The 19,500-nt window shown below is 37.8% G+C and overlaps 2 protein-coding genes across 5 annotated transcripts in view; one reads left to right on the top strand and one right to left on the bottom strand.

Annotated features, from left to right (window-relative positions):
• The window catches only part of ankrd26 (ankyrin repeat domain containing 26), a 37,366-nt gene extending 32,396 nt beyond the window's left edge, over positions 1–4,970 (bottom strand). Inside the window, exons 1-7 of the mRNA XM_079412151.1 lie at positions 4,611–4,970; positions 3,855–4,148; positions 1,904–2,018; positions 1,646–1,819; positions 1,196–1,302; positions 431–568; positions 19–161 (exon numbers count right to left, since the gene is read on the bottom strand). Of these exons, the coding sequence (XP_079268277.1) occupies positions 19–161; positions 431–568; positions 1,196–1,302; positions 1,646–1,819; positions 1,904–2,018; positions 3,855–4,051 (874 nt within the window). The 5' untranslated portion in view covers positions 4,052–4,148; positions 4,611–4,970. The remainder of the gene's footprint in view (positions 1–18; positions 162–430; positions 569–1,195; positions 1,303–1,645; positions 1,820–1,903; positions 2,019–3,854; positions 4,149–4,610) is intronic.
• Positions 4,971–5,105: 135 nt separating this feature from the next.
• On the top strand, positions 5,106–18,313 carry incenp (inner centromere protein). Of its 4 annotated transcripts, none has more exons than XM_079412133.1 (21): positions 5,106–5,355; positions 6,016–6,165; positions 6,406–6,513; positions 7,076–7,662; positions 7,830–7,881; positions 7,991–8,063; positions 8,646–8,772; positions 8,861–8,897; positions 8,976–9,063; positions 9,296–9,433; positions 10,493–10,602; positions 10,742–10,865; positions 10,989–11,111; positions 12,023–12,210; positions 12,295–12,394; positions 12,608–12,706; positions 15,411–15,497; positions 15,608–15,700; positions 17,108–17,200; positions 17,454–17,601; positions 17,720–18,313. In XM_079412133.1, exons 2-21 carry the CDS (start codon positions 6,026–6,028, stop codon positions 17,902–17,904), a joined length of 2,700 nt encoding a protein of 899 aa, XP_079268259.1. In that variant the 5' UTR covers positions 5,106–5,355; positions 6,016–6,025; the 3' UTR covers positions 17,905–18,313. The 4 variants fall into 4 exon arrangements, with proteins under 4 accessions (XP_079268259.1, XP_079268261.1, XP_079268258.1 ...); XM_079412132.1 differs by having other exon boundaries at positions 5,214–5,355; positions 9,296–9,451; positions 17,720–18,312; XM_079412135.1 differs by lacking the exon at positions 15,411–15,497 and having other exon boundaries at positions 17,720–18,312.
• Positions 18,314–19,500: the final 1,187 nt, after the last annotated feature.

Raw genomic sequence — 19,500 nt, 5'->3', positions numbered from 1 at the left:
AAACACAATTAGACTCACCATCTTTATCCAGAGCTGGTACTCCCAAAGCCAAACTGGCCCCAATACCACTGGGGCTGCCTTTCTTTTTGCTGGCAGTGAAATGGGAAGGTGACTGAATGGATCTTCTTTTTGTCCCATGCTCGATAATCAGATGTGAACATCTGGAACAGAACGATTATTGAAATTAGCTCCTACAAGCAAATGCTTCAAACAAAGCTTTCTGTTTTCACAACACACAACATCTGCAGTTCATTTGCCAATGTGAACATATCGCTATCAGCATTTCAAATGTTCCTAACTTATAATGCATTAAAATAGGTAAAAGCAACACAAATTTCCAACATTCATTGTGAAACCAACAAAGTAAGGACTATTTTAAATTCAAATGGTGAGTTTGAAATCTTAGCCGGCAAAAGAAGAAAGTCCTTACGCGTGGTGTCCATTCATGACAGCATAATCATCAGAAGACCATCCCTTATCATCTTTCACCGTGATGTCGGCATCGTACTGCAGAAGCAAACGCACCATGCTGATTTGTCCGTTGCACGCAGCTATCATCAACGCAGACCTTCACAATGACAGACAGAATGTGAATCAGTGTTGTTATCATTAACTAAAAACATACTAGAAGGCATTTATGTAAACTGAAATACATTTATTCTTAACAGAAATAAAACAGAATATAAATGATTAATTAATATTATTAACAATATTAATGTTCTATAAAAATAAAGTTAAAAAAACAATATAATAACGACATATCATAATCTAAAACTGAAATAAAAATGTATAAAACCTAATAAAAACAAATACAATATGACTATGACAACAAAATAAAAATCTAATAAAAACTAAAATGCACAATAAATTACTAAAAAAAAAAATCAATAGAAAACAAAATCTAATTCAAAATATGAATAAATAATAAGACAGTAATGATAAAATAATACTTATGTGAATCACTTTCTAATTTCTTTGGCTTGCAAATCAATTGTTGTTTATTTATCCATTTGTTTATCAGTCCTATTATTCCTGTTTATTTATTAAATTTGTTGAAAAGAAAATGAATAGAGCACAATTTCTTAACATTTCTCCATTATATCTTCCTAAATGCGCACTAGAACAATACTAAGAATGATGACCACAGAACGTTCATTTTGGATGAACTAATCCATTAAAAGTGCGTCTTTCTAACCGTTGCTCCTGATTCTTGACATTAACATCCGCTCCCTCTTTCAGTAAAAGCTCTGTCATGTCAGCATGGTTTTCCATCACAGCCAGCATCAGTGGAGTGTTGCCATCCTGTCAATCAAACCACAACAAAACAAGATTGGATTGCATTAACTATCTTACCTTTCAATGTGCAAGACGATTGCTTTTGGTTTATAAGATTTAAAATGCTTACTCATACCATTGGTTGAGCCAGAAGTGCATCCTTAAATTAAATAGCACTTCTGGCTCAACCAATGGTATGAGTAAGCATTTTAGTGTATATTATACAGTACGCACTAAGTAGAAAGCTAGCTAGTAGTCCATTATTTCTGCAATTTGGCACTGCAGAAATGATACACTTCATCTTTATGCATCAGACAGCCGCTGTGTGGTTACTACTGTGATAATCTGAAGTCGGACAGTAAAGTTTCACCTTATTTTGTGCGTTGATGTTGGCTGAGTGCTCCAGGAGCTGAAGCACCACAGGTAGGGAGGGGATACGGGCGGCCAGGTGCAGTGCCGTGTTTCCATTGATGTCCACCAGGTTGGGTTCAGCCTCATGTTCCAGGAGCAAAGAGACGGAGCGGTCTTGTTCACACTGAACCGCCTACCAGACGTGCATGACCACAAAGACATACCAGTCAGCAAGTATTTCTATGTTTATGATTTCACAAGAACAAACTGAATGTACCTTCATTAAGGCGGAGCGGTTCTGATTGTCGCATAAGTTCAGCTTCACTTTGCTCTCCACTAAGTACTGAACCACATCTGTGTGTCCGCAGGCACAAGCGATGTGCAGCGCAGTCCTGCGGGTCCAATCACAGAGGATAAATTAGAGCATTACTGAAGATACAAATTACTGGAAGCTACAAACAGTTTAAAACAATAGCAAATATGTTTTTGCTTTGTGTTTTAAAGAAACCAATACTTTTCTTCAGCAAGGTAAAGACATTTAAAGTGTTACAAAAGATTTATATTTTCAAATAAATTCTGTTCTTTTGAACTTCCTGTTCATCAAAGCATCCTGAAAAAAAGTATCATGGGTTCCACAAAAAACTGTTACATTGATAATAACAAGACATGTTTTTGAGCAGCAAATCAGCAATGATTTCTGAAGTATCATGTGACACTGAAGACTTAAGTAATGATGCTGAAAAATCAACTTTTAAAATATATTCAAACAGAAAACATTTTAAATTGTAATAACATTTCACAATATTACTGTTTTTGCTGTATTTTTGTTGGTGAGCAGAAGAGACTTCTTTCAAAAACATTAAAAAATAATACAGACCCCAAACTTTTAAACAGTAATGTATGAATATTTCTTCTGAAAGAACAAGGTGTCTTGGGATTTAAGCTGCTAGGACTTCAAATATGATTATGTATCAACAATTGCTACCATTATATGATTCTTCTTCATGCATCATAATGTGAACAAGAAATCAAAATGGACCCTATTTACTCTCTTAATAAACATTTTTAGTATTATCGTAAAGGTTATTCCAAAGAATAAACAATAACCAAACACCTATTTAGGCATTGATTTAGCAAACTGGATTTTAGTATGAAACACCCTTTTTTTTTACAATCCCATCAATTCTCAAATTTTCATGTTGACCATGGAAATAGTTACTTTATAGATGTATCAATTCCAGCTTGTTGAACATTTTGATTTTGCAAAGAAAAAAATATTTTAATGAAAAATAACTTTTAGTTAAAATTGCTCAAAAAAAATAAAAACAGGTTATTCTTTTGTAATGGAGCCAGCGAAAATGTTAACAAGCCAATTAAAAATCTAAAACAAATTCAGACCAAATCCATATTTAAGGGAAGTCGTGGCCTAATGGTTAGAGAGTCGGACTCGTAATCCAAAGGTTGCGGGTTTGAGTCTCGGGCCGGCAGGGATTGTAGGTGGGGGGAGTGAATGTCCAGCGCTCTCTCCACCCTCAATACCACGACCGAGGTGCCCTTGAGCAAGGCACCGAACCCCCAACTGCTCCCCGGGCACCGCAGCATAAATGGGTGCCCACTGCTCCGGGTGTGTGTTCACGGTGTGTGTGTGTTCACTGCTGTGTGTGTGTTCACTGCTGTGTGTGTGTTCACTGCTGTGTGTGTGTGTGTGTGTGTGTTCACTGCTGTGTGTGTGTGTGTTCACTGCTGTGTGTGTGTTCACTGCTGTGTGTGTGTTCACTGCTGTGTGTGTGTGTGCACGTTGGATGGGTTAAATGCAGAGCACGAATTCCGAGTATGGGTCACCATACATGGCAGTATGTCACTTCACTTCACTTCATTGTATATGCTAATGAAAAATATAAATATTTCTAACAAACATAAAAAAGTATTTGCTAAAAAATAAATATAGGTCATTCTTTTGTATGTTGGGAAAATGAAAATGTTAGCATGGCAAGAAAAAGTAACACAACTACTGGCCAAATCCCTATCGCTGAGCCCTGAAGGAGAAGTCTGATGGTGACACCTGGGGCCGCATTACAGAAAATGTCTATCTTAAGTCTAAAGTTAAGATCTAAGAAGGTTCAATCCAGTCAATCTTCCATGTGTAAATCGCTCTCGTGGTAAGATTCCGTATTTACATTTTGCTTTGTCCACTACAAACAAAACAGTTGCAGTTCATCAACCATTACCTGTTTTCCTTATCCAGCTGGTTTAAATCATTCTTTTTGGCCAGCTGTCTGAGTTTGGCCACATCTCCGCTGAACGCAGCCTTGTGGACCTTCCCGAGGTCTTTCTCCTTCACATCATAGCTGGCTGACAGCACGCTCCCCGTCTCGGAGGGGCTGGGGGAGCCCTTCTTCTTCTTGAAGTTGAATATTTTCTTCATGGTCTGTGACAGCACATCTCCATCAGCGGATTGTCGTTTACCTGAGCTTCAGGTTCTGATCACCTTGCATGTCTCGTCCATCCTCTAAAAATAAATCCTGCAAAGAGGATTAGAGTTATTTAATAATGACAGAAGCACAGGTCAGTCTGTCGTGTGCACTTTCAGTCCTTATGACACTTCTCTTTGATCATGATTTATACTTATTCAAATAGACTGTGCAATGTTTATTATAAACCCCATATAAAAAGATACTGTGGAGAAAAACCATGGTATGGTGGCAGTATCAGATGGTAATAGCATGGTATTTTATTCATATAGCATGGTGTTTACAAGATACTCCAAGATACTTTAAAAACACCATGCTTGTTTACAAACCACTGGTTTCATTTTGAATAAGCTATACACCAGCTAACTATACAATATATTGTATTGCAAACATAGCACATATAAACACAGTTGTTTAAAGAAAAATGTAATATATTTATATCTGTTTAGAAATCATGTTAATCTGCTAGTCAATGATAGTCAACCAAACTACCTGGCGAGCTTTCAAACTCACCTACATTGTCGTTTCAGTGTGGGGTGTCTATTATTTATATTTTAAAGGAAAAATAAAACACGAAAAGATTACAAATGACGCTCGTTATCGAGTAAAACACATCGGGTCTGCTCAAACGATGAGCTAGCAAGCTAGCTGCTTCTGTTACCATGGTAACAGTGTGAAGCTCGTATTTAATCCTAATAATTCATTCTAGTTTTTTGTACTACATACAAAACGGTTGGGAAATTTCAAGAACTCTTATAAATGAATTCTAAACTGTTAAGATGATCTAGTTTTATGTTTAATAAAATGTACAAAGCACGGAACTCGTTGTGTTTTGCTCGGTTTTCACACGGAATGTCGAACACGCTACGTCACGATGGAGGCGGGGACTTCACCGCTCTCTTCCTGCATTGGACGGTTTGAATCAATGACAGACATGCGTCTTATCCAATGAGAGCACAGCTCGTCCTTTCCAAAATTGTCTTGGGTGTGATTGGCCAAATTTGTCGTGACAGACAACAGTATTGTTCAATTGCAGACACGGATTCTTTGGCCCCGCCCAGAATCAGAGTTCGTAGCTCATTATTCGTCAGAGCAGAATTTTAAACTATTTAAACCGTTTTGAGCGGGTGGATGACAAACAAGAGAAGAAGACGCGAAGTAGCATCTAATGTTTATAAACAAAATAGAAGCTAGGATTGTAACTTTGGATCATCAAGTGTTTATTTTTGCAGCGCGATCGTGCATACAGGCGAAAGAGGTAACGTTAGATGCCGTTTTAAACTTTGTTATGCTTTATGTGTTTTAGTTATTATGTGTAATTGTAATATTCTTACGTCATAAATGTAACAACCTAAATGCAAGCTAATATCTATTGGTTTATTATATTCATGGATGTTCATCTGCGGCTGTGTTTGGACTGAGATCGGAATAAAGATTTCGTTTATAGACACCAAATTAGATTAAACTTGTTTTTATTTGACTAAAGAAAGCCGGGAGTAAAAAACGTGCTTGAAAGTGTGTTAGTCATATATACAGTAATCTACCTGCATCATAAATCTGTGAAATGATTTCCTTTGTCGTCTAAATTCTCGATTTGTTTATTATAAGATGGCAGATGTCAAATAAAGCGATTTCCATGCTAAGTTACATCTGGATGCAAATGAAACGCATAAATATGAACGAGTCTGGGCGTTTTGCTCTTTGTTGTGAAGTTTGCCACGAAAAAGCAATGATTTTCCATTATCCCTCAAACACAAGAATGACAGCTTGGCAAAAGTGCCCAGTGGAGTCATAATGTAAAGTTAGATTGTGATAATTTGCATGCAAATTGATTTTGTCCCCCAAAATGCCACTGTTTACACTTCACAGATTTGCTTTATTAGTCAGTATTGCACTTTCATTGTGTTTTCATTTCCAGGGACACCAACATGAGTTCCTTGCCGGAGACCACGCGCTCCCTCATGGAGATTTTTAATGGGAAACTGCAGGATTTTACCAATGAAATTGACAACGTCCACATGGTGTGGCTGGATGAGATCCAGCAGGAAGCTTATCGCATGTTTTCCAGGTGAGAGACACTGTAAATATGAGGTGGAGTATCAGTCACTATTCAGGTTATTATCCTCCAACATGTTCTCTCTGCCAAAAGCCTTGATCCATGAAGAATGTTTAATTAGATGGTGCTGGTTTAAACCTGTGAGAGATTTGTCTTGCCATGAAAATAGCCACAGAAGCTGGCATGCTTCAAAGAAATAAAGTATTCAGGTTATTAGACATGTTCATTAAAAACATGTGTTTTTTTGTGCAGTGACTTCAGCACCGAGCCAGAACTCATGCCAAAGACTCCCTCACAGAAGAAGACAAACCGCAGGAAGCGAGTGTCGATGGAGCTCAATGAGTCTCGCAGCAAAAGACGGTAAGGGTTTTCACAGTTTTTGTTAATTTGCTTGGTACAGAAATGTTTTACAGGTCTATCTGTTGATAGTTCAGGTTTCATTTTAGGGCTGGACGATTAATCGCATGCGATTTGCAACCCTCTACGGACACCTTGGCAATTGAATCGCCATTGGCGAGTAAACTTAAAAAAAATGTACTAGCCAGACTGATATACTAGGCCTATCTATCTATCTATCTATCGCTCTCACCAAAGCGACGGCGAGTCGTGCGCCGTTACACTAGAGTTCACAGTACATCAAATACAGGTGCGCTGCGCATCCATTGAGATGAATTGAAAAATAGCACAGATAGCAAAACTCTGAAAATAATTTTCTTAAAGCTTCTCTTTAGAACTCTATTTAACTCTATACAAATCTAACTAATTTTGTTATGATTGGTTGCGCAGCCCTACGTTCCTTTAGCTCAAACAGCCGCCAAGTTCATGGGTTTGATTCCCAGGAAATGCAAACTCAAACTGGCAGATTTTTAATTTTTTTCTCATACAGGGATGTAGTATTTGATGTCATTGTCTCTCTCTGTAGTTTCTCCAAGGGGAAACGCAGCAACCTGCGTCGTTCCTCAGTCCAGATGACCCTGAACACCATCTCTGAACTCGTTAAGCCACACGTGTCGACCGACAGCTCTGAGAGCCTGATGGAGGAACCTTCTCGCCGCACACGTCGCAACAAAACCACTGCCCCGGCTGAAACCGAACCTGTCAAGCGCAGCACCCGTAACAAAGGTGGGGCCAAAGCTAAGGAGGTGGAAGAAGTGTCAGAGAGCATTTCAGATGTGAATGAAGCCATTGAGGTGCAGGATTCAGGCTCCAAGCAGGATCAGATCCTGGTGTCTGAAGCTATGGTGAAGATTCCGTCCTCGGAGCGTCTGAGTGCAGATTTGCTGCTGAATGCTGGTGTGTCTCCGGGCCGATCCGCAAATAAAATCCCCATTGCTGCGACACCTCAGGGCTCGTCTCGGACGTCAGCTCGGCGCTCACTGGTGGTACGCCGTTCTCTGGTGGGCCTCAGACATAGCATGACCCAGGAAGCTGTTCGCAGGGCATCCCGGCGCTCTTTCCTGAAGAAGAAAGCCAGACTGGGAAACTCGACCTGCAGCAGCTCCGTTAGCGGTGAGACTTTTACAGTCACCGCTACAAAACTAAACTCATATCGTTTCAAGTCGCCAACTCTAATGGTTTGAGATGCATTGGAATGCTTTAATAGGATTTATCGCGTTATCAAGTGATTGTTTCTTTGTTAACTTTGATGACATTTATATCTTCATTGCTCTTTCCAGAGGACATCTGTATGGATGTTGAAACTGAGGAAATGGAGAACGAAGAAGAACAGTTGAGTGCTTTTACTTTAAGTTGTTGAATAGTTTCTTCTGGGATTCGAACCCACAACCTCTGTTATCAGTCGAGGTCTTTTAAACACCGTTTCACTTTTCTGTTTTAGGGTTGATGCCCGGCAAATGGTCACTGAACCAGCTACTGAAACCAAACCTGAGCCAGAAATCGTCCAAACTGAGGTGAGGAGAACTTTCTGCTGTTTTCATTTGCCTTTGCTAATGAGAGCGACACAAGCCAGATTTAGGGCCCCTTCACAGCAAGGACAATAACTATAAAGAATTTTATAAATTGTTCTAAATTTAAGAAAATCACGCCACAGCTATAGTGATGTTTGAGAGAAACAATATAATGAATCGCTTTCAAACAAGTTTTTGCAGCTGATGAACGATACAAACATTGACAGCAATCTGATGGACTGGATGATGAGGAGATCAGATCTCTGTGTGGAGCACGGGCTGTTTTCAGACTGCTTGTGTATACAATAATCTCACAGGATTATTGCAATTAATGGCAAAATGAATGTTTGGAAATGTAAACTGATATTTCTTACTGACACATTACAGCAAAAGGTAGAAATAACAGGCTTAACCACTTTTTTGTTGAAAATAGTAATGGCCTAAAACACTAGCACAGTACTGTAGATATCCTTTATAGTTGGTGTGAACAGGCCATAAGCAAACAGTTGTTTATGGTATGATGTTAGAAACTATTTTATTGCACGTTGCAATTTGTAAATGACTGATGGCTGGGTGATTCCATAGGAACCTGAGGAGACTGAAGAAATGGAACCTGAGGTAAAAGGCAAACTTCCAGAAGAGATGGCTGAATCTCCTAGCACCACTGAGAACTGTCGCTTCACACGATCCATGGCCCGTAATTCAGAAACAGGTGCATGTCTGACAGATCTGCTGGTGTTAAATACAGAGCATGAAATTAGGTTGACAAGGTTAAAAGTTTATTTATTTTCCCATAATAGATGGCAGTGGAGGGTCAAAATCCAAAGAAGATAGCCGGTGAGCACAATGTTAATTTGTTTTCCTCATAGTTGGTGGATCTATGCCGTATGATTTCTAATAGTGCTTTTCTTTCAGGCCTATACGTTCAGGCTCAAAGCGTCACGCAGCTCAGGAAATCAGCACACCCAAGAAGAAACAATCCCCTCCAAAGAAGTGTCTCACGGTATGAGCATCTCTGACTACCATAATGCTGCCCATCCACCAAAGTGAATCCATTATGAAGCCACAAGAGTCTTTTGAGTCTTGAGGAGAACAGCATTCTGCTAAAGTCCAAATGTTTTTTTTTTTTTTTGTGGTTGTTTGCATTCGTAAGAGTTGTTTCTTGAAGATTTGATTAGCAAGTCTTTGATCAGACCAGACAATCCATTATGTGTCCATTTGTCGTGTCCCTGTAGAGTATCGCTCCACACATGCGCTCGTTCGTGCACACGGTGCAGAAGAACCAGATGCTGATGATGACGCCTGGGTCTCTGGGCCGCAGCACCATCATGAAGTCCTTCATCAAACAATCTGCCACCAAAACTGACACCAAGGTGAGCATAGATATTTTTGTATTTCAGAGTGGTCTAATATGTTTGGTTGCATTGACACTAAATATTTGCTGATGTGCTTCCCCGAGTAGCACATTCAAGTTATTTAGTTGGTAATTGCACTTCCTGTCTTTCCCCCTCAGTTGGGCTCTGGCTCTGTGGTGAGTATAAACAGTGAATCAAGACTGAGGTCACTTCCATGTCAGTCACAACCATTTATTTCTGTTTGACTATTTCCGTGTTGAGTGGCCATTTGTTTGTACTGTTCAAAAGTTTGTGGTTGGTAATATTTGTTTTTTTTTTAAAGAAATTAATGCTTTTATACAGCAAGTTTCCATTAAACTTATCAAAAATGACAGAAAAGACTTATAATATTAGAAAACATTTCTATTTTAAATGAATGCTGTTCTTTATTAATCAAAGAGTCCTGAACAAAATGTACAATGGTCCACAAATTAGCAGCACAACTGTTTTCAACATTGATAATATATTTTTTAGCAGCAAAACAGCATATTATAATGATTTCTGAAGGATCATGTGACACTGAAGACTGGAGTAATGATGCTGAAAATACAGCTTTGATCACAGAAATAAATTACATTTTAAACTATTGAAAAAAAAAAAGATTTAGCAATATTTTAGTGTTTTTACTGTATTTTTGATCAAATAAATATAGCCCAGGTGAGATTACTTTAAAAAAAAATAATTCTTACCCAAACTTTTAAACTGTAGTGACACTCATACTGAACTTCCTTTAATGGGCACTTTGTCACTGAACTGACACTGAACCATCGGACTTTGTCTGATTAACCTCATCGCTCAGGTGGTGTGCGGATGTGTGTTTGTGGTTTGGGAACTTCACCTTTGCCCCTTTTTGTGTCTGAGACATTAGCCTTCAATCGGTCTATTGTATTTGAATTTTTTTACTTTACATCTTTCACGTAAAGCAAAAGAACCTGTCCTTCTATGTGGTTTAACACTAGTTTCCATCATCCTTGTTTGAAACCTCACTCAATTAATTGCTGCTCTACAAGCACTCTAAAATGATCACTTTTCCTCCAGGAACGAGAACGGCAGAAGTGGGACGCCTTGAACAAGAAAATAGAACAAGAGAATGAGCGAAAGATAAAGATTGAGGAGGAGAGACGAAAGAAACAGGAAGAAATGAAAAGGTGGGAAGCGGCTTTTCTTATGCCGCCATTGTTTTTTTTTTTTTTTTTTTTTTTAAGTACTCTTCAGTAAATCTGAATTATTAATGTAGTTTAAGTGTGAACGCAAATCTGGACTCAAAAGTGAATTCTGTCCGCTTAGGAAGCGGGACGAGCGTTTGAAACGGGTTGTTGAGGCTCGAGTAAAAAGTGAAAAGGAGAAGGAACAGGAAAAGAAAAAGAAGATTGAAGAAAAGATGGCACAGCTGGAGAAGAAAAATGACATGGTATTGAAGATCTTAAGACTCGGAGGAAACCCACACCCAATTTTCTAGTGTAAAGTTGGAGTGTTTGCTTAAAGTTTTTCATAAGCTCTATTGTGTCTCTCTCTCTCTCTCTCTCTCTCTCAGCTGCGTGTTGAGCGGTTGGCTGAGGAGAAAGCCAAGAAGAAGGTGGCCACTAAACGACAGGAAGAGCTGGAGCTCCGCAAGAAACAGGAAGAGGCAGCCAGACAAAAGAAACTTCAGCAAGCTGTAAGTCAACCTCAGCAAGCTCGTTTCCGCAACTGAATAAAAAAAAAAATGTAAAGTTATTGCTTTTTTTTTTTTTTTTTTTTTTTTTTCTTTCATTTCTGGCTCTTTTTTTTTTTTCACAGAATTGCGAGATATAAAGTCGCAATTGTGAAATAAAAATGTCAGAATTGAAAGTTTGTATCGCGCAATTATGAGGAGGAGTCAGAACTTGCAATTACCTTTTTGCAATTTTTTTTTTTTTTTTTTTTTTTTTTTTTTTTTTTTAATTCAGTGGCGGAAATTGAAGTATAGGCAATGATGACCTCAAATAATGAAAGGGTACTTTACAAACAAATTGTGTATTTATTCTTTTGCAACAACTTTCCTTTTTAATCCAATAGCAAATAATATCAAGCTTGATGATAGATTTTTATATTTATGATTTGCTGCTCAAGAAACATTTCTGATTTTCAAAGTTAAAATGGTTATGCTGCTTCATATTTGTTTAAAGTGTTTTTTTTTGTGTGTGTGTTCTTTGAACAAAGTTTAAAGAGCATTTATTTGAAATATAAATGTTTTATGCTGATAATGCACGTTGCAACTTTTTGAGCATTGTTGCAGGGCTATTTTGGTTAATGTTGCCATCGACGGGTAACCAGGTGAGGTATAGGGTCCATGACCGATCTGAATTATCCAGATGGAAATTTATTACCCATTCTCAGTGGAAAGTGCCCAAGCAACACTGCTCAAAGTTGCCCAGTAAAATTGCTCAAATTTGCCTCACGTATCATCAGCCTTGCTGTCACTTTGGATCAATTTAGTGCGTAGTTTAAAAAAAAAAACATTTTGTACTGATCCCAAACTTTACTGATTTTAAGTTTTTGTAACCAATTATATTTAACTATTTATATACTTGTCCTTTTTTTCTTCAGGAGGAAGAGGAGCGGCGACACCAGGAGATGCTGGCCAAACGCAAGGCTGAAGAGGAGCGAGAGAAGGCCCGCAAACTGGCCGATGCCACACGCGCTCTGGAGCTGAAGAAGGAACAAGAGCGGGAGAAAGAGAAGGAGCGGGAAAGAGAACGCGAGCGGGAGCGAGAAAGACAGGCTGCAGCTGAGAAGTTGGTGTTCATTTTTCATGCACTTGTTTGAAATGAAAGCATGACATTGAGAGATGCTAAACACGCATGTTTGTGTCTTTGCAGAGAAAGACAAGAGAGAGAGAAGGCTATCGCTCTTCAGAAGGAACTGGAGAGAGCAGCCAGAGAGAAAGAGAAGAGGGAGATGGAGGAGAAGAGGAAAATGGTAAGGATTTTGTTGTTTGTAGTCCTAATGACTTTGCTTTGTTTTGTCGTAATCAGCATGCAACAAGATGAAGTCTCACATAACATCTGATGTCTTAAGTGTGAATTATTTTTTCCCTCTTTTCCCCAATATGGACGTTGAAGATGTTTAGCGCCTGCTTAGGACACTTGTAACATAATCTCATCTCATCAAATTAGTTTGATCTTTTAACAGGAAGAGCGCCGGAAGGCTGAAGAGGAGAGGGAAGCCCAACAGAAACGTCCTGCTGTGGCTGCAGCCTCCGCCCCGGCGCCCCCTACAGTTACAGCACAGGTAATTACCAACAGTTAAAGTCAAGGAATTGGAGACGGGGGTAGCTGCAGCCTGGAGCAATGGGCGTGCTGAAATGAGGGGTTCCGAAAGGTGAATCAGTACAACAAAATCTACCCCTAATCCTACCCCCACACCCTGACAGACAGCTATGTCGACCAATCATTGAGACCTTTCTCCACGCCCCTACCTTTCACCACGCCCATTGCTCAAGCCTGCAGTTATCCCTACTTGAGGAATTGAGAACCGCTGTCCTATAGTATTCTGCAATTTTGGATAAGATTTTATCCAAAGCAAAACAAAAGCTTTTTTTTCACCCGGCCCCTCTTTCTCAGACTTGATGAGGTTGCCAGATTAACAACATCAACAGGAACGAGCGCACATGACGATGAATGAATTTGAATGCGCTGTGTTTTCCGCCAACTGGCAACCCGGCGTGCTGAAATACAATTGGGTAAACTGGCAGTAGGCGGGTTTCACAAACCATAACAAACACAGACTGACATTCCGGGCCGGAACACACATTTTTAAAGGAGAATAAACTGACTGTAGCGTTGTTTTTCAGATAAACGAGTATGTTAACTTAGCATATTTCTTAAATATCTGCAAACATATTATGGTATTTTTATGCTTTCGTAGAGTCAAAAACTTACAGCACCTTTAATGTAGTAATTTTACCACTTAATTCAGTTAGTTGCTAATTCAACATTTTCTCATTTACTTTAGGTTATTCATCTAATATTTATATTTTGTTATTAGCTAACAATAAGCAGCATTTTGTGGAAAAAATAAAACCAATTTAAAAATGTATATGTGTATGTGTTAGGGGTGGGCGCTATACCGGTATTAACGTGACTTATGTTGTGCCATGATATGGATTTTGCTATACCGTGGATACTGTTACATATTCATTGGATGGACGGACAAAGACTTTTTTTTTTTTTTTTTTCCCGTGGCAGGGGAATGAATTGGGGGCAGTTAATATGAACAAGTATCTGAAGGGAACACTCTTTAGATGGCATTTTCTTTTTCTCTTACCTCCATGTTCATATGGGCAGAGAGCAGCTTTATTTACAGCGGTAACCAAAGGAACGTTAAATTGAGGCCATACGCCCCATCTGCTGTCATAGAGTGAAATTTGCATGTTCTTTCAGTCCATTTGCTGTTTTTCACATCTAAAGACAGACCATTCTATTTTTGCCTTAGATCTTCAAAGTGTTTTTTTTTTTCTTTTTCTTTTTTTTCTAGTTATATAAGGTTAAAATACATATTTTGTCTGTAATTTAACTAATAGTCTACTAGAATGTGATTCCAATTTTTATTTTCTCATACCACAATTAGGGATGTGCATCAGCGATCGAATACTCGATTACTCGGCCGTGACGGTGATGATCGATCGTGAAAACTATGATCGTGGGGGAAAAGTAAAAATAATTCTGATTGGTTCTAGCAGCACCCTGAGCTCTGATTGTTTAGCTTGTAACAACATGGGGTTCAAAGTATAGACGTGAGAAGAGGGAGAGAAGCTTGGCTTCGAAGTCAAGTGTCTGGGTTAGCTACATACACATCTGATTAATCTAATAGGATTGCGTTGGGATGTTAACATGTATTTACATGCAGCTGAATGCGCTATTACCAGTATTTAGTTTCATGCTCAAATGCAAAGTTATTTGAGACGGTCATATTGCTTTTATAGGTTTCTTTTTAAAAAATACAGATCCTATAATAATGCAACAGTGACGTTTTTACTTCGTATGGCTTCGAAAACATGCAGACAATTTTAGGAATCACTTGATAATGTAGATGACAATATAGCACAAATTAGATTAGATTAGATTAGATTCAACTTTATTGTCATTGCACATGTAAGGTACAGGGCAACGAAATGCAGTTAGCATCTAACCAGAAGTGCAATAAGCAGAGGTACAGGATATACAGTGTCTACAATAGTTACATATGTACAGAATATACAGATAAGGCAGTAGTACTATGGACATAATTTACAAATCTGCCATAATGACATAAGTATTATGAGAAATCTATAGATATAAATCCTGTCCTTGCCCATGTTTCAGCGCGCTGTTTAAAGCGCATCACGGCGGGAGAACTCTCTCGCTATAGCGCTGACTTATAGCTAAGTTCACTGGCATATGCATCCTTTTGTGCAGATACAAGTTGTAATGTTACGTTTATGTTATGTATCGGTTATATGATTAATATCATAGGAAGCGTCATAGAACGGGTTTCAGTTTATTGGCATAAAGTCAGCTTCACCTCAGGCAGCTATTATTTTTTTTTTGATTAACACTGCTGCATCATAATCATAATCTAACATCTAATCATGTGTTCGTAGACTTGTTTTCATGTCATTTTTTATTTTTTAGCATTTTCATAACAGCCTTCGATATTTTCATTATCTCCATTACAGCCATGCCCCGCGTCGGGACAGTGGAAAATATCGTGATCTGAATTTAAGGCTCATATCGCCCACCCCTAGTATATGTGTGTGTGTATGTATGTATGTATATATATATATATATATATATATATATATATATATATATATATATATATATATATTATTTTTTCCAACAACCACAAAAATAAAAATGCACGTTTGTGTTTTTTTTTTTTTATATATATATTTTTAATGCATTTCATTTATATTTGGTACTTTCCAGTTGAAATGTTTTTGTAAAATTAACAGGTCTCTGCCTCAAAAACGCAAGCAGCTAACATGCTCAGCACAGCTATAACTAAGTGTTCAGCTCTAAAAAAGACTGTAGATATTGAGGTAAACGCTTTTGCTTTCTTTTTGCTCGTTTTTGTTGTACTAAATGCCAAGCATTTAATAAAATATACATCTAATAAATATTTACTAAAGCTCTTATTCCATCTCCACAGAACTCTGTTGTAAATACTCCAGTTGGGAAAGGAGCTGCTCATAATAAGGCCATAGATCAAAGACCTGGACTCAACGTGACCGTGGACATTGAGGTGAGGTCACGGCAACGATTGATTTCTATTTTTTTATTTTTTTTTTTTCTGCTGAAGGAGGGAATGTGCTGGATAACATTACTAAGCACAGAATAGTTTCCAGAGAAGCAAAGCGACGAAGACTTAAATTTCCAGTTGTATATGTTTTTCTTGTAATAGAAGCCAATTTTTTTTTTTTTTTTTATGCATTTTATTTATTTTAAATCTGGCACTTTCCTAGTCCAATTAAATGTTTTGTAAAATTAACAGGTCTCTGCCACAAAAACACAAGCCGCTTACATGCTCAATACAGATGCACCGATCGACCGGCCAGGGACCCGAATTAGCCGATTTTCTGCGTGATCGGTGACTGCCGGTTTCGAGCCGGTTAGTCACATTTACGGTGACTGATAATGTATTTGTGTCATGCCAGATGAGGCTCGCGCAGCCCGAGTGAGTGTGAGACTCTTGTAGAAATCAAAACAAATGAGCGCAACAGCACTCTTATAGATGCATACTGTGGTAGTAAAGAATAAGAAGTTTATAATATATGATTCAGGTATGCAACATTGCACGACCAAAGTGTTTCAACACAATTGCAATGTGATTTTATACAATAGTAGTTAAATAAACAAGTTAAAATTAAGTGACTTACAATTTGGACAGAATATTGACTGTTTTTACTCTTTCATTGAAAATAGTTCCAATCAAAGCCACAGCAGAACTGTTTTGTGTCTCCGAGCAACTCAGCTGTTTTGCAGTGTAAATGGATTTATGGCACCACAGCTTCATCAAACACTGTGTAAATGCATCTAATGCCAGCTTCTGTGTTTCCATCAGAGTTTGTTGATACTGATTTCATTTTGAGTGTTAACCGCTCTACAGTTTCTTATTCAAACTGAATTAACTGAAACACTGAGAATTTGATGTGAAGGATAACATTTAATAAGGTTAGGGAAAAAATGACTATTTTAGAAACGTAGTGGGAAATGACATCTGTATTGTTATATACTGCAACTCCTTTTCAGTTAATTATTTCTCTCTTTTCTAGTCGAAGAGCACTTTATTTTGAGTTAAGTGAAAGAATATCTGTAACTTTGTCCAGATTGGGAGAATTGTAATGTTGTATAATTTATGTAAATTTTCTTCTTTTTTTTTATTGCATTAAAAAAAGGGTAGATTTTTGTTTGTATATGCTGTCAATTAGAGTTTTTAGAAAGAAAATCAAATCGGTATCGGCAGGCCACACTTGCAAAAAATCGTAATCGGCCAAGAAAATTGCAATCAGTTGCATCTCTAATGCTCAATACAACTATAAGTGTTCAGCCCTAAACAAGTCTGTAGATACGGAGGTAAACGTCTATGCTTTCCTTTTGCTTGTTTTTGTTGTACTAAATATTAACTAAAGCTCTTATTCCATCTCCACAGAACTCTGTTGTAAATACTCCAGTTGGGAAAGGAGCTGCTCATAATAAGACCGTAGATCACGGACCTGGACTCAACGTGACCGTGGACATTGAGGTGAGGTCACGGCAACGATTATGTGTCTCTTTCCCCTGCTGAAGGAGGGAATGTGCTGGATAACATTACTAAGCACAGAATAGTTCCCAGAAAAGCAAAGCGACGAAGACTTAAATTTCCAGTTGGAGGTTTTTTATAGATGCCTATGAGTTCTTCTAACTTGAGTTTTTTTGTTTGCTTCGAAACACAAACCAAAGTCAGATGTCTGGAACAGCTGATTTCTGACCCCCGTCTCTTGTTTCATACTTGGCAGCAATCTCCACAGTCATACCAGATCACTCCAAAGGGCCAGAAATCGACTGTTTTAACGAATCCTGAAGATTATGGCATGGACCAGAACAGCGAAGACTCGACAGATGATGAATCTGCGCCCAGAAAACCCATACCATCCTGGGCTGAGGGTATGTTTATTTTTAGTTACGGTTTACGTTTTGTTCCATCTGGGAGTGTAGTGGTTCAAATGGTCAAATTCTGCTGTATGTACTGTATTCTCCTAATGTGACATGTTGTTTTGTGTAGGTATCCAGTTGCAGCAAGCTGTTATGAAGCAATATTATAATCCACTGAATCTCGATTCATATTTTGGAGAGCCTGAACCACCCAAACTGGAAGAGATCTTCAGGCGGACCAAACCTCGCTTCTTTAAACGCACTAGCTCTGCCGTCTGGCATTCTCCACCACGTTTGGGAAATCTGGGCAATTAAGTAGATTTTTATTTTTTTTATATATATATATTTTTTTTTCTGTCATGTTTTTGTCTTTTATACTTTAAGCTCACTTTAAAGCCTTTAAAAAAATCTATGTAAGTAGGTTAGACTGGAAAAAAGCAGAATGTGTCATTTAGATTACACAAAAGATGATGGGGTTTGACGCCAGTTTCCTGCAAACTGGGATGGACTCCGTTTAATTTACCTGCTGTTTTTTTTTTTTTTTTTAAATGGGACTACCTTTTTACACGCATTTAAATATAGCGTCACATGTAGTAGTTTTGGAAGTGTACACAGGAGCTGCTACAAATGGGATGTAGAAAATCTGGGGATGGTTTGCCTACAGTATTCACTTCACAGAGAGTGTAAGATTTTCTCTTGACTGTTAATAAAAGGTAAAATTTCTGTGTCTGTGTAATGTCTCTTATTTTTAGTAGTTTGTCATGGATGTGATTTGAAAAGTCAAACTAAATCAGGGTGCATCGGTTACGATTCTTTGACTAAAAAAACCTTGAGGGAAATTGAATATCATAAACTGAAATGGTATTATGTTCTAATTTCTTTGGTCGTTCGTGTCACAGTACCATTTGAGTCTGTTGTCATTTAGGGAAGTATTCTTCTAGTATAGTAAGAAAATGTGCTCTTGTCAAACTTTGCCACTACATTATTTCTATCTTGATAATTTACACAATAACCGGATGGAAAACCTAGCCTATTTTAGACGGTCTGTTAGCTTCCATTAAAAAAGATTTGATATTTGCGGTAGGAAATTTACAAAATATCTTAATGGGACATGAAGCTGGTTCCAACTGCGGGCAGCATAATAGCTAAAAGCGGACTCCCCTTGTTTTGTGTGAAAATCCAATTTGGCATTTTTATCAACATCACTTCGTGTAGCCTACTGTGAAAAGTGCAATAATATCTGACTTCATTTAACATGCTATAGCATATATTATTACATTTATTATAAATTGGCATCTCGACACTACACATATAGACACAAGCGTCTAAATAATATAAAATGCATTATATATCCTATGGAAACAAGTAATTGTTAAATAGTCTATTACTTTATTGCAGTTACGCAATCAACTAGCTTTGCATGCAGGGGCGGACTGGGACAAAACTTCAGGAAATAGCCACAAAGAACCTTTTGTGAAACAGAAAGGTTCTTCAGATAAAGGTTCTTTATGAAAGCATGTAGACAAAAGGGGTTCTTCTGGCATCGTGAATGAAGCATCTTTATTTTAAAGAGTGTAATTTAACTATAGCAACCAAGGCTTTTGGTTTTATTTTTTAGTAAAACCAGGTTAATTTTCGTAAGGGTTGTGTCCCTCTAAACCTGTTATAAAACAATGTGAATATTTGTCTGCTATTCCTACTCTTTACAATAGTAATTATGTCATTTTGGTAATTTTTCAGTAATTGACTGCCACTGCTAACATTTGCATGCAGTTTAATAAGAGACTAGATATAACTTTATATCTTGCAAATATAATTTACACATTAACATGTCATTCTGATTAAGTGAGGGTCCTTTAAAAAAAAAAAACATTTTTATCTAGCCTACCTAAGTCTCTGAGAACCTGTCTT

The sequence above is a fragment of the Barbus barbus genome (genome assembly GCF_936440315.1).
Source record: "Barbus barbus genome assembly, chromosome: 48".
In the NCBI taxonomy this organism is placed as follows: Eukaryota; Metazoa; Chordata; class Actinopteri; order Cypriniformes; family Cyprinidae; genus Barbus; species Barbus barbus.
This window is presented reverse-complemented; position numbering and strand designations above follow the sequence as displayed.